General features: G+C 45.6%; 1 protein-coding gene across 1 annotated transcript in view; it reads left to right on the top strand.

Annotated features, from left to right (window-relative positions):
* Positions 1–6,518, top strand: part of ST14 (suppression of tumorigenicity 14) — a 39,967-nt gene extending 33,449 nt beyond the window's left edge. Inside the window, exons 17-19 of the mRNA XM_029915233.1 lie at positions 4,541–4,815; positions 5,615–5,751; positions 5,832–6,518. Of these exons, the coding sequence (XP_029771093.1) occupies positions 4,541–4,815; positions 5,615–5,751; positions 5,832–5,993 (574 nt within the window). The 3' untranslated portion in view covers positions 5,994–6,518. The remainder of the gene's footprint in view (positions 1–4,540; positions 4,816–5,614; positions 5,752–5,831) is intronic.
* Positions 6,519–25,035: the final 18,517 nt, after the last annotated feature.

The raw sequence follows: 25,035 nt of genomic DNA, 5'->3' as shown, positions 1-25,035 counted from the left end.
TTTGGTTGAACTAGCGTTTGCCGGGGTTCCTCACCATAAAGTATTTACCCCTTTATTCTTAGGAATAAGAGCCAATTTGGAAGTCTTCTGTAAGGAAGATTTGTTTCTTTTTTTTCATGTATTTATTCATCTATTTATATTCATATGGATGCATGCATATTTACATTTTGGGTTGTAATCCTATGATATTACTTTGTTGCTCAAATTGTTCCAGATGTGACCATTGTGCTCTCTCTGAGGTTGGCTCTGTGTCCTTTTGATCTGCCCTCATTCTTTTGTTCTTTTGAGACACTTCCTTGCTTTCTAGCCCTACCAGGTGCTCTAGGCTCAGCTTGTATTTTCTCTGGTCCAGCCCCAGAATCAGCCATTTCCCCAAGAAATGTTAGCAGGGAATAGTATTTACAGTGAGACCGCGGCACTTGGTGTTCTCAGTGTTACCACAGCCCCACTGTTTCTAGATCCTCAGCAGGGCGAGCCAGGTAGCCACGTACGGTCTTCGCTGAAGAGCTCTCCCCACGCCCTCTGTTACTTCGCCCTCTTTCTCTTACTTCATCACTGAATTTCCCATTTCCTCCTCCTTCATCTTCTCTTGATTATCGGTCTGCCAATTAATAGTGCACTTAATGCATTTGACACCCATTGCTCTTATTAGCACTGGGGGACGAAGATGAATAAGGCTTCCTTCCTGCACTTCCCAGGTTTCACAGGGTAGGGGATGACATACATCACACATGTCTGTGCATGTACATGCACGCGCACATGGTGAGTGCTGTGCAGAAACCAGGCACAGGTTACCTAGCCCGTGCATGTGGGAGTTGAGCATTCTGCCCCAGGGCTGGGGAGGGAGGCTTAGGAGTGCCTTTATGATCAGGGGCATCTCATGTGAGTGTTGAAACGTGAGGACAAGGTGATGGAGACTTCCAGACAACGGAAGGGTGTGAGCAGAGGCAGGTGGGTGTGAAGTGTGCAAGGATCTGGAGTGTAGTTACTCTGGATGCATTTCCGAGCCAGCAAGTGCTTGCTAGGCCTTATCATGGTTAAGAGTAGGCTACCTGGGTTCTGTCCCGTCCGTGACTTCCTAGCTGTGTGATCTTGGGCAAGTTACTTTATCTCTCTGTGCCTGAGTCCTCATCTTAAAATGGGCAGCTCTACGTTGAAGAGCTGCCGGGGATGAAATGACTTGATGCATCGGCACTGAGCAGAGTAGGTGGCTTGGCTGCCACCAGCGCCCCCCAACCACACGGCAGTCACGGGGGCAGCTCAGTGGCTGGGTCTTCACACTTGATCTCTCCATTGCTGGGGCGCCTGTGGACCTTCAACAGCTGGAGACTGAGATTGCTCATAAAATCCAAGGCTGTCCTCGATGGAGGAATGTGGACTGGAGAGAAAAGACCACTGTGGCTTTAGTCGGGGCTTAGCATGGACACAAGGGTGATAAAGGATATCTGTAAACAGGTGATGGGATCACAGAGACATGGCATCAAAGGGGAGGAGGATGAGCCTCCCACCATGTCCCCATCCTTCCCTTACCCATCCCATCCTTCAACTGCTGGCCCTTGCCTGCTAAACATCCGGGTCTTCTCTACTCTTTCTTCCTCACATAGTTGCCGTCTTGGCTACCTGGCCTCTGACTGCGGCCCCCTCTACCTGATCACCTCCTTCCTTCTCGGCACACCTGTCTGTCTCCACTGTGTGAGAGTGGTCTTTCCAAAGAGCTGATCTGATTGCGTCACCGCCTTGCTTACATGCTTGCAGTGACTCATGGGATAAAGCAGAAATGCCATAGCATGATCACCATGGCTACATTCTCTGGCCCTTGTCATCTCTCCAACCTCAGTCCCTGTCCTGCCCTTACACCTTCCATATATTCAGTTTTGGGGGCTCCGACGCACTGTAAACATTGGCTCTCGGTGATCATGCTGCTTTCTCCCCCGCCCGCAGGCTTTCGCTAGCCAAGTCCTATACGATCTCCAAGGCCTCCTTCATGACCTGCTCCCTGTCCTGACTCCCCTCTTCCACAGCCTGCTGTCCGTTCCTCAGGAGGTCACCCATGCTGTGCTGTCATGGGTGCTGAAAATCATGGCTTTCTCCCCAGGTACACAGTACACTTGAAGGCTGGATCTTGTGCAATTCCTGGAACACCATAGATGGTTGGGAGAAAAAGTTAGAATGGCAGAATTAATGCATACACCGAATGCCTGGTCGGGGAGGTGAGGGCTGATCCGGCAGGTCTTAGAATCATCTTTGGCTGTTGGAAAGGGCTCACAAAAGCAGTTTTCAGGAAGTTCTCATATGGCAACAAATATTAAAAAAGAGACCAGTAGCAAGGTGACTTCTTTGGAGGCCAGTGCCTCAGTCCAGGTGTGAGGTTCTCGAGGGAGGTGGTGGCAGGAACGGAGAAGGGGAGGATGCCCTGGTCACCAGAGCGCAGGTGAGCTGGGCGTCAGGCAGGCATGGGCGAGAGAGACGGTCAAGGAGGTTCAAGACAGTTCAGTGCTGGCTGGAGAGAAGGTGCCTTGCCTGGACGTTTCTTGGACTGACTGCTTCTTGACTTTCCTGAGAGGTTAGAGAAAAGGAGGCAGGTCTTCATGCTTTTCGCCCCATGCAGATTTTCTATTTTAAGGATATATTTTTCTGGGGCACCTGGGTGGCTCAGTCAGTGAAGCGTCCAACTCTTTACTTTGCCTCAGAGCATGACCTCACGGCAGTTTGTTAGTTCAGGCCCTGTGTCAGGCTCCGTGCTGATAATGTGGAGCCTGTTTGGGATTCTTTCTCTCTCCCGCTCTCTCTGCCCCTCCCCCTCATTCTCTCGAGTGCTCTCTCTCTCTCTCTCTCTGTCTCTCAAAATAAACTTAAAAAAAATTTTCAAACCTACAACAAAGTTGCAAATACAATGAAAGAAAAAAATGGCAGCAACTACCCTCGTACCCTTTATCTACAATTCACTACCCGTTGAGTTTTACCACATTTGTTTTATTTCTCTCTCTTTACACGTGCGCTATTCTGAACTCTGAGTTAGGTGCACCCTAACCTGATGAGCCCTCTCCCCTAAGTACCACGGCTCGTGTCTCCCAAGGACAGGGAGAGCCTCCCCTGTACCCACAATACAGGGATCCCTCCAGAAATGACAGTGCTGACACGGTACAAGTGGTTAGCGTGTCCTCCGTCCTCTAGGTGTCCCCCATTATTGTCTTTTGTAGTTTTTTAAAATCTAGGATCCAGTCAAGGGTCATGCTCTGTATTAGTCCTTAGCTTTCTTTAGTCTCTCAAATCTAGAACAGTTCCCCCAAGACTTTATTTTTTAAATTATTTTTTATGGCATTTTATGTTTGAAAAGTCCAGGCCAGTTATTTTGTAGAATGTCTCTTAAGTTGGATTTTTTGATCATTTTTTTATGGCGAGAATTAGGATAAATTTTTTTTTTTGTCTGAAAAACTTTACCCTGGTGACGAACGGCTGGGAGAGCAGTCCGATCACTCTGTTAAGGTGGTGGTCACGGCCTCCTCCATTATAGTTGTGCCTCCCCAACTCGGTAGTGAGTGAGTAAATTTGGACGACACTTTGAATCCGTGTGAATGTCTTGCTCCCGGCAATCTCTTACTCTCTGCTTCTATCGTCAGCCGGTGGTTCTTGCTGGTGTTGGTTGTTGCTACGGTAGATGCAAAATGTGATTTCTTATTGTATTGCTCCTTCTGTATTTATTCGCTGGTGTTTTTCTGTAAAGAGTAGCTTTCCCCTGTCCTTATAAAATTCTAGGGACTCTTGGATTCCCCTGTCCCTTTTGCGTTACTCAGCACATACAGTACTTGAATCCTCTGGTTTACTCTGATGTTTGGATGATCCTAATACTAGCTCCATGATTGTGTGAGCACTTACTTCTGGTGAAACAAAATGTTCCAAGGTCGCTTGATGCCTTACTTGCTACAGACCTGAAATCAACCATTTCTCCAAGGAGACTTGGTTCCTTTTAATGGAGAAGGATATTTAGAAACCAAGTCCTGAGTGCTGTTGGGAATGTCATTCCTTTGGAGACATTTTAAGGAAAAATCCTGAGCTCTTATTGCTACTTCTGATTTCACTCCCTCTTCCCAACTCCTTTTGTGTCTCCCTTGTTCCACACTGGAAGCTGAGGCTCCCGGCAATGTCAGTGTGTGCTCTTGAATCGTCCAGTCAGCCAGTATGCACGATAAGAGTTCAGAATTGCTACATCTGTCCCACGACCAACAGTAAACACAGTAGATAAAGTTCAGTCTACTGAACCACTGTGTTAAAAAAGTCATTCCTGTTGAGTTCTGTGTTATTTCTTCTGTGAAAGATCAGATTGATGAAAAATATATTTTTTGGTAATCAGATTAAAAATGTATTAGAAGAGAGAAACAAGGAGGTGAAGGGGGCTGAGTGCCATGGCGGGAGACACTGGCAGTTTCGGTTGAGGACCGCAGCCACACAGAAGCCACAGTCCCTTACTGTCCGGGCGGCGGCAGCAGTGGCTCTGTCTAGGTCAGTGCTCCGCTCAGGGTCACTCTCGCGGCTCCTCCAGGTACTCAGACCACACCTTGTGGACTGCCTTCCTGGGCCTGCACGACCAGAGCAGGCGCAGTGCCACCGGCGTGCAGGAGCACGGGCTCAAGCGCATCATCACCCACCCTTACTTCAATGACTTCACCTTCGACTATGACATTGCGCTGCTGGAGCTGGAGCAGCCGGCCGAGTACAGCAGCACCGTGAGGCCCATCTGCCTGCCCGAAGCTTCCCACACCTTCCCCACCGGCAAGGCCATCTGGGTCACTGGCTGGGGCCACACCCAGGAGGGAGGTGAGCCAGCTGGGCCGGCAGTAAGTGGGCTGCCCGACCTCCCTCTGTCTGGCAGGGGGAGGGTGTCCCAAGGTGAAGTGGAGGCTCGGCTCTGGGACAAAGGCTTGGAGGAGCCACTAAACTGAGTGACCTTGGCATTAGCTTAAACTCAGCCTGTTTCTTCACCTGTAAAATGAAGATAAAACACCTTCCAAGATGGTGCTCAGTGAACGTAAGAGCACTGTTGTGGGAGTCTTGTGTGCTGTAGAGGCAAGCTAGTCATGCTGGTGTCAGGCCCTGTGGTGGGGGCCTGGCCTCTTCCGTCCTTCTGCCTCCATGGGAAGGCCTTTAGTTGGTAATTGTTATATCGAAAAGATTCAGTTATAATAGTACTACAGCGCACTGCCATTGGCCTGTGCTACGGCAGCTGCTGAGAACCTGTAGAATATAGAGAGGAAAAAGAAAACCCACTTGTGGCTCGACTGCCATAACAACACCCGGGTGCTTTCCGTGGGTCTCCCTGTTTTTCGTTTCCCACACCTGTTCCCATGGCGAACGTTCAATCTCCCATCACCTTTGGCCCTGCGGGTTTTCCACGTGTTGCCTAGTTACCCACAGGGCTGCACGATGTCCCCTCGCGTTGGCATGGCATCAGTTCCCTGGGCATTTGTCAGCCATGGGCACTGGGGATGTGTCCGGAGATGTGCTAGTGAGGTCACTGCAGTGGGGCCGCCTGGAGGGGGGCCCTGCCGATGGGCGCCGTGGCCCCGGGTCAGCCACCCCCCCCCCCCCCCCCCCCCCCCCCCCCCCCCCCCGCCAGGCTCCGGCGCGCTGATCCTGCAGAAGGGCGAGATCCGCGTCATCAACCAGACGACCTGTGAGAATCTGCTCCCGCAGCAGATAACCCCGCGCATGATGTGCGTGGGCTACCTCAGTGGCGGTGTGGACGCCTGCCAGGTGCGTGCGTGGTGGGGGCGGGGGCGGGGCCCGGGCCCGGGGCGGGGCGCGCATTCATGCTGCTGCTCGTCTCCCCGCAGGGTGATTCTGGAGGCCCCCTATCCAGCGTGGAGGCTGAGGGGCGGATCTTCCAGGCCGGCGTGGTGAGCTGGGGTGAAGGCTGCGCTCAGAGGGACAAGCCCGGCGTGTACACGAGGCTCCCTGTATTTCGGGACTGGATTAAAGAGCAGACTGGGGTATAGACGCAGAGGCCATCCACCGGCCACCCCAACGTGCACACTTGCGGGCCAAGGACACGATCGCTAACTATACCCCTGACTTGGGCCCCCCCAGAAGCCAGACTGTGAACTAAATCTCCAGGACTCGGGAGATGGTGAATTGGCCTGCAGCGCCCCTCTCCACCCTCAGCCTCCAAAGCAGGGATGTGAGGTGGGGAGGGAGGACACTTGGTGGTGCCAAGGGGCTGAGACTTGAAGACACAGCCACTTTCCTCCAGCCCGGAGCTGGGTGGAGGGCTCAGTCCCAAAGATTTGCACCTTCTGCCTTTCCTCCCCCTGCCTCTCTGATACAGGAGCAGTTGTAGTGTCGCTCCGGGACCCCTAAGATGGGGCTGGTGGGGTGCCGTGGACTTCCAGGTTCACATTCTAAGGAAACCCAGGCCCTGGAAGACATGGCGGTCTAAGATTTGAAATTTTTATCCGTTCCTAAGGTGGGGTTCAGTGTGTGAATTTGTGTGTATGAGTAAACTTTGTTTTTAGGTAAATCTTTTTCTTCCTGGAGTTAATGGGCTCTCCTTCATGTTTCTTCCTAGCCCCAGTTTCAAGAAACTGGGTTTAAATTCCCTTCAGCAGAGACCCTGGAGTCAGACCAAGAGCCGAGGCCACAATGCCCTGTGGCCTTGTCCAGGCCAGCGAGGGGCTATGTTTTGCTTCTGAGACCAGGGCCTGGTGCCCTGAAAGGAGGTGCACAGGACAGAGAGCGGGCTGGGGGTGAGGCATGAGGTGGGAAGGGGGTGCAGCAGCTACCTAGCCTGGGCACCCTGAGAGAGGGAGGGGCTGTGTCCCAGAAAGAAAGGAGGAAGTAAGGCTTCCCCTTAGGTGAGGAGGTGGTCAGGTGAGGTCTGTGTGTGCATACTTGTACACACATATGTGAGGGTATGCATGGACTTCAGGCTGTCCAGTGTGTGCTGAGCAGGTGGTCCTTGAGCCTAGCAGGAAGGATGATGCCTTGCTTAAGGGTTCTCACATCTCCAGTGCACCTTTTTTGAGTTTTACATACTTATTAATTTAAAATATTCTCTCCTTGCTTGGAGTGACACAGAGGGACAGCATCAATGATCTAGGGAGGGTTTAGGGAGTTCCCGAAGGGACATTGGAGGGCCTTCTGTATGCCAAGGCACGTACAAACCAGGGCTGGGGGGAAAGGAGGGGCCTAGGAACAGAAGTCAGATGGCCAGTGTCATGAACAAAGATGAGGTGATATTCGCTCATCACTGTATGCCGGACTTGGGCCAGGCTCCTGGAAGACGCTAATACCTACTTGTTAATGTTGTTAATACCTATTTGTCTTTGCCCTCCCTGATTTTGGGAACCAAAGGGAGGAAGACACAGTCTGGAGCAATCTGGACAGACTTCATGGAGGAGATGGGCTGCCTCTTTGATTTTAGCCTGAGTGTTTTACCCTTTGGAAGGAGGAGAGGTTTTGTCTTGACGCCTGTGCAGGCATGCCTATTGGATTTTCCTTCCAGGGAAGCGAAAGAGCACCCATTCTTACCCAGGCGAGACAAGTGAAGGAAAGATGTCAGAAGACTCCTGTGCAGGTGGTGCCAGGTTGTAAATAGCTGACCTCCAGGGACAGGCCTCACCTGTGCTCTGCTCCCCCGTGCACACGCCCCTCCGGCTGCCCAGCCTTGGCTCAGCTGAGGAAGTGGCTCCTGGCTTGTGCCAGCACGCAGCATCCGCATCCTCCCACCACGGCCCAACACTGTCTTGCAAACTCCTTCCCGGGTCAGAAATGCAGGCTGAGTCATCAGATCTCTGTGAAAGTGCCTTGTCCCCGAAGGGCCCAGTGTCCCTCTGTAGTCCCCTGTGCCAACTTACTGTGGTTCTTCAGCTCTGCTGTTTTACACCTGGGAAGTGGGTAAAAATACTGGTAGCACAACTGGTGCCCTCTTTTAGGGCGAGTATCAAGAGGCCCCAGCCCCAAACCTTTTCCTGGCAAGTCCTGCGGCCTCCTTGGCAGCCCCCACCCCTAATCTGCAGTCAGGACTCTGGCGCCCAGACATGGGGCCAAGGAGGACATATATTCCCAGGGAAGAATCAAAAGACAGCTTTCGAGAATAGAGGTGACCTGGGGGCAGCAAGCAAGTGTGAAACATCACGATTGGCAGATAGCTGTGACATATAGGTGGGCATGTTCTTACACACACACACACACACACACACACACACACACACACACACACACTTAAGAGGGAGGAGCAGGGGGTGTGTTTTAGGGAAGAAGGTCCCAAGTAGAATATGTCACAGGACTGTGACCTGGTTGTTACCAGGACACTGTCTCCATCCCCAGCAGTTCTGAGGTACCTAAAATCTTGAATTTAGGGGCCCTCAAACTTTTGGGAGCAAAATGATGCTTTTCACCTTTCCAGGCTTAGAGTCACAGGGGTGTGTGTGTGTGTGTGTGTGTATGTGGTGTAGGTGTTTTGCATTCCTGTAGCCACATGTAAGGGAGATCGAGTTTTTGAGTCAGTGGTTCTCAGACATTTGAATTTCTTGGAACTGTGAAGTTGTAAGAGTGCGTGGACCCGACACATCTCACATTTAATGAAAAGTGTCCTCTAAGTGTCCTATGTGCTTTATTTGTCTTATTTAATTTAAACCTCACAATAACCCTCTGGTCATTCCCATTGAACAGACAGAAAACCAGGGCACCAATAGTTTGAATCACTGGCCCAGGTCCCATATTTAGGACCAACCTGCTCCATCCTGGACTTGAGTGCTGGTGATTGGCTCCAGAGCCCGCACGATTAGGCCCTGGCCCACTACGGACTGTATTATTCACACACCAGCATTTCATAAAGAAAGGGCATTTTAACACGTAGAACGAAGGTAGGCTGCATGATTCCCATTTGTTTCGGGAATTCTGACAAACCTGGTCACGAGCCCTTCCCGCCACGGGCCTGTTTTCCAGGCGGGGGGCGGTTGCTCTGGGCCGGTAACACAGCCCCATCTGCTCTGCCAGACTAGGCGGAATGTCGCTGCCCATCAGGTCCTTGCGCTCTACCACAATGTGCCCAAAGGATGGTTGGTTGAGGGAGGGAAAGGAGAAGAGTGTTTGTTCGAAGGACGTGGGGAGAAAACCACTCTATCAGGGCAGGTGCCTGGTCACTGGTCTGGGATCCCTCAGGGTCACCATCAGGAAGAAAGCTTGGAAAGCTCGGACTGCGGCTGCTGCAAATGAGGAGCCCAACCCCCAAAGCAGGAATGGGAATATTTGTCACCAGCTTTTACATCTTGGCATTTTACCTAGAAGATGGTTCAAACTCTTCTTCCACAAGGTGACAAACACTGACTCCGACAACAGGGAGCAAGTGGCCATTGCTCTGGGCTTGTAGGGTGGCACAGGCTGCTGCCACCCAGTTGGTGGCCAGTGGGGGCCTGACCCCGCTCCCCTCAGGAAGAGCCCTTCTGAGCTGGTGGCAGAGACAGGAGACGAGAGAGAGCCGCTATGGGCGTATCAGAAAAGGCAGGAGTGAGCTGGACCTGGGCACCAGCTGAACATAAAGAGGGCACCTCTGTCTAGAGTTTTGTGTCGTGGCTGTTCCCTGCTGCTTATCCGTCATACTAACTGTGTTGGTGACCAGAGAGGGCCTACTTCCCTCCTTTTCTCAGAAGGTGTGGTGTACTCCCAAGTTCATCATCCTGTGTCTGCAGCTTGGAGACTGTGGCTTTATTCTATCCCCTCACCTCCGATTGTTCCCTACTAACTACTACCAGAGTGGTTTCCAGGCATCGGCGGAATCCATTCCATGGCCTGTCTGTTCCATTGTCTCAGAATCTTCCAACAGGCGGCGGCATGTGTGTATTTTCCAGGGATGTAAACCTAACTTTCCCTTCCCCTTGGCTCTCCGGCTTCCCTTCCGCTGCGTGCGTCCTTCACCTTGGAGGTCATCACTATTTCCCTGCCCACACCCCTGTGATCAAGAATAACTCTGTCTCTGTGCCAGACCTTTCCTCTGGAACTTCATATGGACTTGCTTAATTCAAAAAGGAAATTCTTCCATCCTTAGCCTGTGCTCTTTTTCCAGAGATCTGTGAGAACACGGTGATGTGGGGGTGGGGGTGGGGGGTTACTGGGAGAGGGAGGCTGGGGGCAGGGGAGGACGAAGTCCAGCAGAGAAAGATAGAGAAGCTCTTCATAAAGAGAATGGCTCCCAAAATAAACAGCATCGGAAACCTCTTTGAATTTCATGATATGGATGCTATCCAAATGCCTATTAGGACTGGAGAAATGTACAGAAACAGACTAGAAAAAAATGAAATCTTCAAAGCCTGTGCCTTGCACAAGAAATGGTAACAAACTTATTTATGTAAGCCAGAGGAAAGGATGAAGAAAAAAATCACTAATCCAAGAAGCTTTTTCTGGGGACCACTCTGCCATTTGTGACCGAGAAGGAGGCAGTTGATGTAGGAGGTGGACACTTGGGAAGCCGGTCCTGAGGGTCCTGAGGCACGTCCCGAGCCCAGGGCGGTCCACATTCCTAGCAGGTGTGAGGTCACAGGGTCTGGCTCCAGCCTGGGCAGGGGGAAAGGAGCCTATGCCTGGGGCCTTTCCAGTTAGTGCCAGACTTTTCCCTGATCCTTCGATTGCTCAGTGGGAACTACTTCCTGGGCTAACACAGCCTGCGGGGCACCCTGGGAGAATCTCACCCTTCAGCCTCACGGTTGGAAGGAACTTCAAAGGTCATCTGGGCCAACCTGCTGCAGTGCAGACAGGCTTCTTGTGCCGACAGAGTCGCTGTCCCTCCACCCGTCTTTGTACATCTGCCCCGCCACAAGGTGTTTGAAGTTATCTTGCTGTCTTTCCCTTGCTGGGTGTTGGCGCTGGATAGGATGTGGCAGATCTTCTACTCCAGTGACACAGAAGTGTCAGTGACAACCAGCAGCACGTGCCCAACGTCTCATACATGTCACCTAACTGCAGGCTCACTGCAGTCCTGCGATGGGTATTTTATTCCCTTTTGCAGGAGAGGAAACAGCCCTGGAGGCGCACTGTATCTTGCTCAGGTTTCCTCAGTGATCGAGGATGAAGGGTGCAAACCCAGTTGCTGGCCTCCTAAGCCTGCGCACTTAATCGTGTACGGCCTTCTGGAACCAAGGTACTCTCCAATCTAAAGCCTCAGGATGCTGGGTCCAGGACCTCTCTGGCCAAGTAATAAACGCACTAGCTTAGGCACCACCACCGTGGAAAAGGCTAACATGAACTTTCACTAGCTGGACTCTGGAATGGCTCCTTCAGCATTTCAAAATCTTTCCCATTCCCATTCTTTGGCTACCCCCAACAGTCCCTGGGTATTTCCCTTTCTCAGGGGCCAAAGCATCTGCTTTCTCTTATTCCTGTGCCTGAGGCAATGTGGACTGGAGGGAGAACGCGTTTCCTTGAGTCCTTGGCCCTGGGCAGCAGAACTATGAGTTTTGTTCTGTGATTCAGAAGGATGCACATTTGCTCTTCATCTTGCCGTAAGCCATGCATTTCTTCTAACTGCTGGTTGCATTTGGGGGAAGCTTAAGCAAAGGGCAGCAGAGCCCACAGTGATGGGGGCACCTCAGCTTGGAGCAGTGAGTGGAAAGGAGGATGGATAGAAATTCTGTTGGACTGTGGAACATGTACTTGGTCCTGCTGAGCCCAGGGAAATACTCCTTGTTCAGATTTTTCCATCTTAAAAAAAGATCCACAAATTGAGCCTGGAAATATTTCTGGATCACCAATGGCAGATTTTCACTGGGACCTGGGGGAACATAGCAACCAGTGCTGTAAAGATAATTGTTTGTTCTAGTTCAAAGGCTTTTGAAAAATAAATGAGTGGCTAGCAGTTTGGACTGTTTCACTGGGTATTTTAGACAAAGGTCTTTTAATTTGGTTTAAAAGTATTCTATTAAGTTAGGGTTAGGGTTAGATTGTTTTGAATCATTGCTCTGGGTCTTATTCTAGGTAAGAGCAGTAGGGGGCGCGCATACACTACATTTCATTAGATCCGTTGCTGAAGGGACAGGAGTAGAGGTCCATAAGGAAGTTTTGGGCAGTTCACCTTTCTCCATGACATTCTTCCTGTCCAGTTTATGGTGAGTCTTGGTGAAGCATAGATGTAGAACTCCTGCGTTTCCCTGTGTGGAAGCACTGAGTCTGGATATCACTGTGAAAAACGCTTTCCTTTTCTGTTCCCAACCCCCCAACTCAAGGTGTGTCTACCCATAGGTGATGGCTGTTTGCCAGCTTTTCCTGCACACCATGGGAGCGCTCACCACACTTTACAGAGGCTGGCAGGCATTTTCAGAACCTGAGTATTTCTTGAGCTCCTGAACCAGACGGCCTATCTCTGCATGTGCAGGAGGCCTCATTTATAGGACGTTGGAGTGTGTTACGGGTTGGAATCAGGCAGGAATCTCTGGCAGGTTTCTAGGCTGGAGCAGGTTTATCAGAAGCCAGAGGAATTTGGGATCATGGTCATGCTATGGGGAGCTGAGCATTTTCTCTTCTCTCTTCTTGGGGCCCCAAGAAGCTCCCCAGATCACCTTTCCAGAGCATGAATTTTATACCGTTTAACGTATCTGGGAACATTACATTATCTCTGAAGCTTTTCTTCTCCAACGTTAAATATTTTAAACGCCTTCAGGCTTTCCTTACTACATTCTAGCATTTCAGTCATGTTGACATCAAGTGCTAGGGAAGCTGATGAAGAGCTTGGTGTCTCCATGAACAGCTCATGATTAGGTATTTTTTCATTACTGAGAGTGAAAATGACAGAGGTAGGAATTGTGTGTTGAGGTTCATTTTATACTTGGGTTTTTTATTGTTTGTTTTTTACTTAACTATAACCTGACAGAATGCCATTCTTTTGGACCCATTTCTACGGTATGTACATTCATATCTCATTTGTTCATTCAGAGGAAATGGACTTCTTGCTATTGTGCCAGGCCTGTTGTAGGCACCTGGCATACAAGTGATGATTCCAAATACCACAGGAGGAAAGTTGTAGGACTTGCTCATATGCTGGGTTCCGAATCTCGGGACTCTGCCCGGGCACCATCCTGTCTGGCTGTTTACCTCAACACAGTGGAGGCAGAACTGAATGTTCCATGAAAACATTATCAATACCTAGCTACTCAAAGATGAATTTTTGGCTCTGGAAACGTAAGCATATTTGTTAGCACATGTTCCGGTGACCCTAGACTAACATTATCTGGGACGGAATCTGAATGAGATTCGCTTGACCTCCCCAGATACTTTCCATTCTCCTTGGGATCAGGAATCCTCTTCCATTGTGTCCTGATTTCATGGGACTGCGTTATAGGTAACTTCTGGGAAGCAAGGACCACACTTCCATGTCTACACTGAGAACAGGTTATACAACTTACGTAGCACACTTAAAAATGGCCTGTTGGCATGGTGTGAGGGGAGAACCAGGTAGGCGGCCAGTGGTCCGGGGTTGAGGAACTCTGTGTTGAGTGTTTCGGTGCTGGCTGGGGCCAGATGAGGCATCTGGTTCCCACTGGAGGTTGGGGCTGCTGGGCAGAACTGAGCCGCTGTATTTTCCTTTGCTTCTGGCTCTGCTCATCCCCCCACCCCTGCGCTCAACATGTAATTTATGGTGGGAGAGGAGCTGGAAGATCCACTGATGCTAATTAAGAGCTGGGATAAACCTGAGACTGTGAGTGACAGGGTCCAGGTGGGACAGGAATCCACCAGTTGGGGAAAAACCTATACCTGGTACCTACAAACGGAGGCAGAGGAGGAGTGGACTTTGGCTCTGGGGTGCTGGTTGTTACTGGCAAGCAAGAGGCAGCGTGTGAGAAGGGGGATGTCAGACTGAATTGTGAGCACACTCATTTTTGCCAAACACAAAAGGGCTTTTCGTCCCAATTGCTACAGGGGTGAGGCTCAGAGCCCCTCCAGGGTGGGTCTGTTAGCGGCCCTGTGGGGGAAGCACTTGGGCAGGCAGGACTAAGGGTCCCTAAGCACTCCCGTGACACAAGGCAGAGCTACAGAAGTTCCCTGGACCTGGAGCAGAGCTCCTCCTTGCTCAGCATCCTGACTTTCGGTGAGTGGGGTTACACAGATGTACCTCTGGGGGCACTGACAATGTGCAAGGCAACGAACTCTTCCCCAAAGCTAACTCTTCTCTGTCTTCTGGGACCGTAGGGAATCCCTGCTGCGGACGCAGGAGGGCTGGGATGTGCTGTGGAACCCAGTTCTGGGTAGACCTGCACTGGTGTCCCTGGCGCATCTGGGTGCTTACTGGTGGGTGAAGCAGGGCTTAGATTTTCTATGCATGTGCCCATTTCCCTGTTTAAACCTCATCCTTTTCACGAGCCTTCCCTGCTGCATCTGTTTAAAAGGCACTTAACAGTTCCAGGGCTGTGATGCCTGTCTCCTCACCTGTCAGGCAACTCCTGAGGAACAGCTCCTTTGCGTGTGCCGGATGACGGCAGGGCACGACTTGTGGAGCATGTATAACCAGTGCCCCTGTAGGAAAGGATGTGTCTGCGTAGACGACACAGGTCTTTTAAATGGCATCTGAAACTCTCAAAAGAGCCTCAACTTTGGATGTACAGAATGCACTCAGCTATACCAATAAACAAACAAAACAAAAAACAGTAAGACAAAAACCCACGATTGCTGCTAGTGCCTGGCTTTAGGTGCAGTTTCTAACTCAGAGTAACTTGCTCCTTGTCTTGTGTTGGGAACAGGCTTCGTTGGAGTTTGTTCAGGAAGACGGATTATGCCTGGAAACAAGCCTCCTTCAGGTTTCTGTTCCACTTTTCAATCTCTCTGGCATTGCCTCAAAACAAAATGCCTGTGGGTGGGGACCCTAGCCCCCCTGCTGTCAGCACGCCAGGGCAGGGACACACCTGCTTGGTGTCCTTGCAAAATGTGCTGTTCCCTCACCTCTTCTAGACCTTTCCTTCTCCAGCCATCCTACCTCCCATCGCTTGCCTGCCCACCGGCACCCTCTGCTTAGCCTTGGTTACTGTTGGTCACACTCCATGAGGGCAACACTGTTGTTCTGTTGTAGTCTGTCTCTGCAGTGCCTGGAACAGTGTCTGGTGTAGCAGACCGTCGCCATTTATCAAAGGGAAGCACAAGAAGGAATCTGAATGGAAGAAGTCTCTAGACTTTCAACTCTGCCAACCTGGCTCAGCAGAAGCGGGGGGCTGCCACAACGGCCCCCCCAGCTAAGTAACTACTCAGATGACTTCCTAGGGGACAAAAGTCTTTCCTCAGCCTTGATTTGAGTTCAACCTGAGAACTTTTCCTAACTCACCCTGGTTTTCCCTAAAACACGGAGTTCCCACTCAAAAACAAAGGGAGATCACCTAGGAATTTGATGTTAGGGGTGCCTGAGTGGCTCAATTGGTTAAGCATCCAACTTTGGCTCAGATCATGATCCCACAGTTCATGGGTTCGAGCCCCATGTCAGGCTCTGTTCTGACAGCTCAGACCCTGGAGCCTGCTTCAAGATTCTGTGTCTCCCTCTCTCTCTGCTGCTTCCCCACTCATGCTCTGTCTCTCTCAAAAATAAACAAACATTAAAAAAGTTAAAGTTTGATGAGGTCAAATACACATTATGACAGGCCTTAGAATGGAGCGGACACCATCCACTGTTCAAATGAGGCCTGGTCTTAAGATCACAGGCCCACCTCTCACCAAACCCCTTCCCAACCCCCTACACATACCTCTCCTCTAGCCCCACTCCCATTACCTTCTTCCAGGATCTTCCCTAAACCACTGAAGTAATTCCTAAGTCATCTCAGTGAAATCTGTATGCCTTCCCTCTAGTCTACTTTGATTGTTAATCTTTTTAGAGCAAGCCTTGTTTCTCTGCCTGAAAATGTGCAATGGTTCTCGATTTCCACGACATTTAGTTCAAATTCTTAAGGCCTGCTCTGATCTGGTTCCAGTCTGTCACATTTTCTTCCACTCTTCCCCCTCAGGGATCTTACACTGCTTGGCAAATTAAGCTACTTTTGTTCTCTGGACTCTCTCCCGCTTAGGCCCCCATGTTTCCTGGAGTGGCCTCCTGCTCTCTCATTTCTCCCGGAACCAACCTGGACCTCTTTTCAAGGAAGAGCCAGCTCAACTATTGCTTCCTCCATGCCGCTTTCCCTGATCCCTCCCAGCCGGGTCTCTTCCTCTTTCAAATTTCCAAAGCACACCAGTTGGTGTTTCTCTCATGGCAATCAGTTATTTTAATTTTGGTTTTATTTCTACAATTCTTTACTTCAGAAGTCAGACTTCATTTAACCAACCCTGGGCTGGGGATACCTTATTATAAGAGACATAGATATGGAACCTGTCCTAATGGAACTTCATCTCATGTTTAGTCCAACTGATTTTAATCAATTATCATTATAATAAAAAGCATGCTATGTGAACATAACAGGGAATCCCAATCTAGTGTGGAAAAGCTTAAGAAGACTTGGTGATCAGTCAACCAGACAAAGGGAGGAAAATGGCAGGACCAGTGTTTTAGAGAACGATTTGGGAAAATTTTGGCGAGATTTATGGTAGTTCTCAGAATTTATTATTCATTCATAACCATATACAGCTTTATATTTCATTTAGGCTTCATTTAAAAATGAGCAAGATGGAGGGGAGTGCCTGGGTGGCTCAGTTAAGCGTCCAAATCTTGATGTTTTAAAAAAATGTTTATTTATATATTTTGAAAGGGAAAGAGAAAGCATGATTGGGGAGGGGCAGAGAGAGGAGAATCCCAAGCAGGCTCCATGGCATCAGTGTAGAGCCCAATGTAGGGCTGAGACTCACGACTCTTGGTATTGGCTCAGGTCATGATCTCTCAGTTTGTGAGTTCAAGCCCTGCACCAGGCTCTGTGCTGAGAACACAGAACCTGCTTGGGATTCTCTCCCTTCTCTTTGCCCCTCCCCTACTCTCAAAATAAATTTTTAAAAAAGGGAGTTAGATGGGAGTGCCTGGCTGGCTCAGTTGATGGAGCATATGATTCTTGACCTTCAGGTCATGAGTTTGAGCCCCATGGTGGGATTACTTAAAATGAGAGGCACCTGGATGGCTCAGTCGGTTAAGTGTCGGATTTCAGCTCAGGTCATGATCTCGCGGTTCATGGGTTTGAGCCCTGTGTCGGGCTCTGTGCTGACAGCTCAGAGCCTGGAGCCTGTCTTCAGATTCTGTCTCTCTCTCTCTGACCCTCCCCTGCTCGCACTGTCTCTGTCTCTCAAAAATAAATTTAAAACATTAAAAAAATTAAACAAAACAAAACAAGACAGGTGCCTGGGTGGCTTAGTCAATTACACATCCAACTCTTGATTTTGGCTCTGGTCATGATCACAGTTTATGAGTCGGAGCCCTGCATGGGGCTCTGTGCTGATAGCATGTAGCCTGCTTGGGATTCTCTCTCTCCCTCTTTCTCTGCCCATCCCTGCATGCTCACTTTCTCAAAAATATATTTTAAAAAATGAGTAAGATTCTGACATATGTAGTGAAGTGAGTTGAGTTTTTGAGTTCTAGGTGTCATGTACTATAAGGGGATACACAAAAAAGACAGTCCCTGAAGTCAAGAAGGCAGCCAGCAGTCAACAAAGGCTTGAACTAAGCTAGTAGCAGGAGGGATGGGAAAATGTTATCAACAGAGGTGGAAGATAACCCAGTGGGGGTTATTAACTAGGTAAGAGTACATAAAGAAAAAAATGGACCAGTCCACATCTTTAGAACAAGGTCACATGCAGTTTTTTTCACATTGTTTGTAAGAAAAAGTTTACCTCTGACTCTTTGAGGGGACTAAGTCCTGGCATAAAATACATAAAAGCACCCATCTGCATAATTTCCTATTTCCCACCATTACCCTTCCTCAAGTGTCGCCCAAGATGCTAGTGCTAGAACCAGAGAACAGCTCTGGCTTCTCTTCTAAACATTGTCTGGGAGCGCCCACACAGATACAGGCTCTAGCAACTCAAGACCTCTGAGGTTCCAGCCCTTTCTAGTAGCCTGGAGATTTCTGAATACATCTAATGCTTTCTACAGCTGGTAGGAAGGGCACTAACTACCTTTGTGCACCACAGATTCACTATTTTCCTGCTTATCTCACTGGGTTTCTGAACACCACTAAAAGTGCTAGCATTGTGTTATTTTTAGTAAACTCTATGCACAACATGGGGCTCAAACTTACACCCCCAAGATCAAAGAGTCACATGCTCTACTGACTGAACCGGCGAGGCGCCCAAAGTGTTAGCATTTTTATACACTGTTTACATATACTGAAAAGGAATTTTTGTTAATCTTGTTAGACTCATTTGCATTCAATAAAAATATCTCTTCCTGGACAAAAGTTATCACGCACACAAGTCCTACTATATGTACTGTTGATGCTTGGATTGGCCCTAATTTAAAACAGTCCACAGGACATTAGATGAAGCTAGAGGGTATTATGCTAAGTGGAATACGTCCATTAGAGAATAACAAATACCATGATTTCACTCATATGTGGAATTTAAGAACAGATGAACGCATTAAAAAAAAAAAAAAGAGGCAAACCAGAAAACAGACTCTTAACCATTGAAAACAAACTGAGCGTTGTTGGAGGGAAGGTGGGCAGATGGACAGGTTAAGTGGGTGATGGGTACTAAGGAGGGTACTTGTGATAAACACTGGGTGTTGTATATAAGTGATGAATCACTGAATTCTACTCCTGAAACCAATATTACACTGTATATTAGCTACATTGAATTTAAATAAAAACTTGAACAAGGAGGAAAAAGTAAAATGGTCTATAGAAATTTCAGTTGGTTGTTATCTTTTAATGTTCTAAAGCAACTTTTCCAACAGAGGATCTCTAGAAAACAAAAATCATCAGAGGTAATTCATCTGAGGCTGGTCTTTCACTGGAGAGTGTGTGCTGATGTGTTGTTAAGCCTAACTACTCAGGATCTCTGGTCAGTGAGACTCACTCATTTGGGTAACGGCAGTCGTAAATGTGAACTGTGGAAAAAACCAAGCAGGTAAAGAAAGAAGGGTGTGGGAGTATGTGTGGAAGCCCTACAAAATAATCCTGATGCCAGCGCTGCCCAGAGCTGCTGCAATGTTCAGTTATCTATAAAATGAGTAGATACTGAAATTTCATATATTTTTTGGTAGGAAAATTCAATTAAACTGATCAATCAGTTAAAGAGGTGCCTGGGTGGCTCAGTTGGTTGGGCCTCCGGCATGGGCTCAGGTCAGATCTCACGTTCGTGGGTTCGAGCCTTGCATCGGGCTCTGTGCTGACAGCTAGCTCAGAGCCTGGAGCCTGCTTCAGATTCTGTGTCTCCTTCTCTCTCTGCCCCTCCCCCTCATGCTCTGTCTCTCTCTGTATCAAAAATAAATAAAACATTAAAAAAAACTAATCAGTTCAAAGAAACAACTGGCTTTCTCTTTGTTCCCAAGGGTGTTCAAACCTCAATTCAAATTAGTTTGTTGAGAAATTTCTTTCTAAACTGAATATGCCTGTTGTCAGTTTTTTCGTCTGTATCAAAGTTTACCCATATAAAAAAAAATGAATTACACTAAACTTTGGGATTTGATGGTTGTGAGCAAGTTTTCCCCACTTAAACTCTTCATGTCTGTAGATTTTTGTTAACTTGGTTGAGTACTTAGAACAAACATTCCTGTTCAAAAGAGAACACCCAAACTATTAATTACAACTCTCAGGTGAGGAGATAAAGATCTTTGGTCATTACATTCAGTATCATTCTCTGGAAGGATTTTTTCTAGTATGTAATTCATATGCAAATCAAGCTGAAGGAAGCACAGATAACCCTTCAACATTATGGGGTTGAACTGTGAACTTATATGATTTTTTAAATACGGTACAGTAATGTAAATGCATTTTTTCTGATTCTCAGTTAAATTTTCTGCTCCCTAGCTATATTGTAAGAATACGGTATATAATGCATATTACATAAAAAGTATGCTAAGTGACTCTAAGACTTCCAGTCAACAGTAGGCTATTAGTAATGCAGTTTTGGGGAATTTAAGTTACATGTAAATCTTCCATAGTGTGGTGATCAGCACCTCTAACCCCTGCACTGTTCAAGGGTCAACTTTGTAATTATTTTAATTTCTACATTTTGCATATACATATATATATAGTACTTGTGGTCGACGCTATTGAGGACCCTACAGTTTGTTGACCTTGAATGGTTTGGTAAACAATTATTAAAAACACAACATACTCATTGAATGGAAAGACAGTGCTTCTTAAAATTAACCTCTTCCTCTCTGAACTCAATTCTAAAGGTATTGAGGAGATAATTTTGCCTGTTATTCTCATTCTATAGACCAATTATTACTAAAATCCATATCAAGATGAATCTAAGCTTAGAAAGCCCTTCCTTTAAGCTCTCATAGGTTCGTTACCTATGCAATGGGCTGTTCCCCTTGCCCTCCTCCAAGTAGTGTTTTCTATTTTTCGGATGTAACACATTATTCAAATGTTACCAACAGGTGCCTCATCAAAAGTACAACTTCAGAAAGATTCAGAGCAACTTCTAAAGATGCAACTCACCCCTCAGGAAGTAGCTTTGCACTGAACCTGGTTCAATAGCTTTAGGATTTGATGACTTTCTCTAGCCTTCTTTGTATCTCCTACAATCTTGGGATGGTGTTTGTGGAATTTGTGCACCTTCAACTCTTTCTTTCCTTGCCCAGGAAGATGGTGTGTTCCATCTAATGTAAGATTTTCTGGTCTGTGCATGCTCAGTGGATGGCTTTTCTCATCTACTATTCTCAACCAACACCACCAATTCTTCCTTCCAGCCAACAATAAATAACAACAGCAGGAAGTTTTACTCCATAGAGCATTAATAAGATATTTTAATGAGAAGAAAAAATCTTAGTCTTATGTTTCTATTCAAAGACACTCGAAACTAGTTTTTCCCTGCCCGTCCCTTCTAACTGCAACTTTGTGACCACGTAATAAAGGCCAGTTTAAAGATTTTTTTTAAAAAGCTTAAACCTTTTTAAAAAAGATTAAACAACCAGGCTAGCAAAAAGGTACTCAATAACATACTTTCCTTATATCAAACAAGCTAATATTTCAGTACAATGTAACTATACAGAATATATACAATACACATATGTTCACAAAGCAAACACTATAGGCTCAGAACAGATTTGAAAAAAAACATGATATTCACATTGATTACAGTAACTCTAAAAATGATTGTAACTTTGAAACGGCACTTAAGTTTACAAAAAAGTCACAAAAATATATATATATACATATATATGAAGTCACCAAGAACTATGGTTCCTGTAAAATACTAATAGCCAGATACTAGTATATAAAATGTGAAGTTCTGACATTGTATACATTTTTAGGAAATAAAACAAAATCCAAAACCATTTTTGTTATTGTTGAAAGTCAAACATGCCAAGTAACTTAGCTATGGCCACTGTCACCAAGATCAGCCGTATTTAAATGAGATGACAAGTGGATACAAAGCTGGTGAACTGGGGCCTGGCGCAGTTAAGAGTTGTACTGGTTCTGAGAAAGGGCTGAAGACACAAAGACACCCCTCTCCATAGCTCACATTTCGGCCCCAGCATTCCCTCCCTCAAGGGCTTCACAAAATGCCAGTGCCCAAAAGGAATCATAATGCTGCAAGGTAAAAAGGTTCCCCCAGACTTCTTTGATGTTGGCCTATAGGAAAATATTAAGCATGCACTGGCTAAACAAAGCAGTCACCCATCTGGAAAACTGTGGTACACAGTTCCCTCCCAGTTGGTTGTACTAGAAAGTACTCCAGTTTTCAAATGGAGCTAGATTTATATGTTAGCTCTCTAAAATATTGAGCTACTGTAGCAGCAAATATAAAATTACAGAAACAAAACCACAATTTTATTTAAAAATTCATTTCTGTGACATCAAAACAATTTTTTCCTTATCTGTCTCCTGTAACCAGACATCAATATCTTTGATCACTGAAGTATGGTCAATTTCAATTTCAATCTGACTTTCTCATTATGCTGCTGTGGAAAAAGAAAAGTCCTAATCCTGGAAAATTTTAATTTACTTTTAAAAATGAGAATACAGGAATCTCAAAGTAAAAAAAAAAAAAGTCTGTTCTAAAAGTATCTCACAAATATATATATTTAAATATTAAAATAGGCTACCTAGATTTTTATAAAATGGCTTTTGAAAAGATAGTAGAGGCGCAATGAAGCCATACACTATCTTCCCATTGGACATAAGGTGCCACAAGGGTGCCCTACAAAGAGGCAGGCAATCTCTGTCTGATGCAATAGGAGGCACCAGGAACAACAGAAATATCAAATATATTATTGGGACTTGGATCAAAACCAAATTTTACTCTACTGAGGACTGTTTCTTTTTTAAGTATTTTGAAATATATGCATTAGAAGCCATCACTTTGTATAAGGAAGAAAATGAACAAAGTTTATGATTTTATATCTTCCAAATACCTGGTGGCATTCATTTTAGGCACCTGAAAGATGAAAAGCAGTGCAACTTTCAATAATTTAATGGACTACTCTCAGTATGAGAGACTTTATATAGCATCTATTAACTTGAAAATTAAAATGATAACTGAAGTAAAACAACTCTTAGAGAAAACACACTTATAAAGTAATCATAGAAAAGGTTCGCTCTAGAAAACAGAGGTTTCTAGGAACTGCACAAAAGCCTTCCCACCTTTAAATGAACACAGCTTCCACTAATGTCAACGGAAACAATGTGTGTTAAGGGGAGATGGCCAGTTCCTCTTCAAGCAGGGAAGATTTATCCTTCCTTAGAAGGTGATGTACTTTGGTAACCTGAACATTCAATTACAGGATGATTTTTTTTAGCTTGTTTAACTGGATTATGAAATCTGGATAATTAGACCAGCATTTAGGAAAACAAGGATAATTTAATAAAAGTCATGACACTAGCCCCTCAAACCATCAAGCAGCAATTTTATCAATAAATCATTGATTTATTGAGCCCAGGGCTTTCAGCTTAATCAGCAAACTTAGTCAATTTAAAGAGAAAGGCAATAATCAAAGAATCAGATTTTATAAACCAGGCACTTCAAACTAAAATTAAAAATTTTAAAGTTAAAAAATTTGTTTAAAAAAATTTCTGGTTTTCAATCAATGGTTTCCACTTTTAAATTCTCTGTAAACTATTATGTGCACAGGTGCCCTGGTGTGAGCTGCGGCTTGCCTGGGCCCTGCATGGAGGCTCTCTTAAAAGTAGCACAAGCACTTTGAGGCGGTTCTGTATTTTGGATACTGCCAAACTAGACTCCAATACCACTGCCTGACATCTCTGCAGAGACTATCTGAAAAGACACAGAATTGTTTTTTTCTATCATAAAAATAGAATCACTACAATGTAGTGGAAACATCTAATGGTATTAGTTTAGTATGAATAACAGTAACAACAAAAGTACAACTGTGATGTTACTAAGAGTCTATATCCCATAATCTGATATAAGCTTACCTCCCCTCATTAATAAATTTCAACATATTTATAATCTAAAAACAAAATATCCAAAGAGTGTCTGTTCCTTAGCTGAACGTGGAAATTGGTTCAATTCCACTTTACTGTTTATTCTGAACTATTATTGCTTTTGGCAAATTCATCTTGTTGAGGACTTCCCAAATAAAAATACCCTATATCACCACATTCTGTCAAGCAAAATGACACTAAAAGATAGAAGTGGGTCTAAGCAAAATAAAAAATAAATTTAAATCTTGACCATTTTAGCTTAAAGCTAAAGGAGTATGCTTAGCTATAAATATTCCTCATAGATGTGTTTATACTATAATAGAACTCTCCTTAATTTTGTTCCACTGCTTCAGAAAACAAAATCTAGTTTCTATACATTCTTCTGTTACTTTTAAAATCTGAATATATTATAAATAAAGTATCTTATGTCAATAATTTACAGTGAAAATCACATTTATTACCTTTTAGCAACTTTGGGTTGCTTCCAAATGCAAACTTTACTAGTACTCCCTCAACCCCCAGTTAATCTAGAAAACTATGCTCCCTCATTTGGATGTATATTTCAGAGTTAAAACTTCACATTTTGCAGATGAGTGAAAATAGAGTAAGTGCCACATGAAAGTTTCTTATTCTCTTCTTCACCAACTTGTCAAATCTCAAACTCCTTTCAGTTAAGATATTACAATTTAGGACTGTTCATTTCTCAAGTAATAACAATGATTCTCTCCATGTGGTAAAGTACAGAGTTGACATTACCTTATAAAGTAATGTATTTTTCAGGGACTACAAAGCTGAGAGACTAAAACTGATCTGAGGACCTTCAAATTAAAAGCCACTAAATAAGATCACTGGCTTCTATTCAGATGGAGTACAAGAATAAAATAATAAGAGATCAAACAAAAGACTCAAAGAGTTAATACAACTTCCCAGGGAATCATTTATACATTAGGAGAGTCTGGCTCAGTAGTTAGAAGGTAACAGAGTTACCAGTGATACTACATTAGACCTGCTGACTAGTCTGTTACATTTGATAAAATATTTTAACAAAATGCAAGTTTTTCTGTTTGCTTTATAAACCAAAGGGCATGTGTCATAACATGGAACCAAATTACTTAGCTGGAATGGTTTATATTGCTGAAATATTTATATGTAAGACTGAGTGAGGTTATTTAAGTACATTTTAGTACACTTTGTCTCACTGAAATTGAGAACCTAAAAAGAAAAAACTGGCAACTAATAATGTGAAATAAAAAATTAGGTTACTTGAAATTAAAATTTAAAAATACATATAAATATATTTGTGGATCATAATCTCTATCTGTTTCCATTTATTAAAAACTTTTTTTAAAACCTAGTATTAATCCCTTTTTTCTGAATTATTACAATCACTGTCTCGCTAGATGCTTCCATTGTTAGAATATGCCCTTAAAAATGGAAAGAATGACTGCAGGAGATTTAACATAACGAGCATCTTTGCTCATTTCTAAAGTTATTATACCTATTTGGTAGCATACAAATGGAAAATAAATGCTTTTCTTGT

This window comes from Suricata suricatta, chromosome 11 (assembly GCF_006229205.1).
Source record: "Suricata suricatta isolate VVHF042 chromosome 11, meerkat_22Aug2017_6uvM2_HiC, whole genome shotgun sequence".
Lineage (NCBI taxonomy): Eukaryota > Metazoa > Chordata > Mammalia > Carnivora > Herpestidae > Suricata > Suricata suricatta.
The sequence above is the reverse complement of the archived record's forward strand: the minus strand, read 5'-3'. Positions and strand labels throughout refer to the sequence as shown.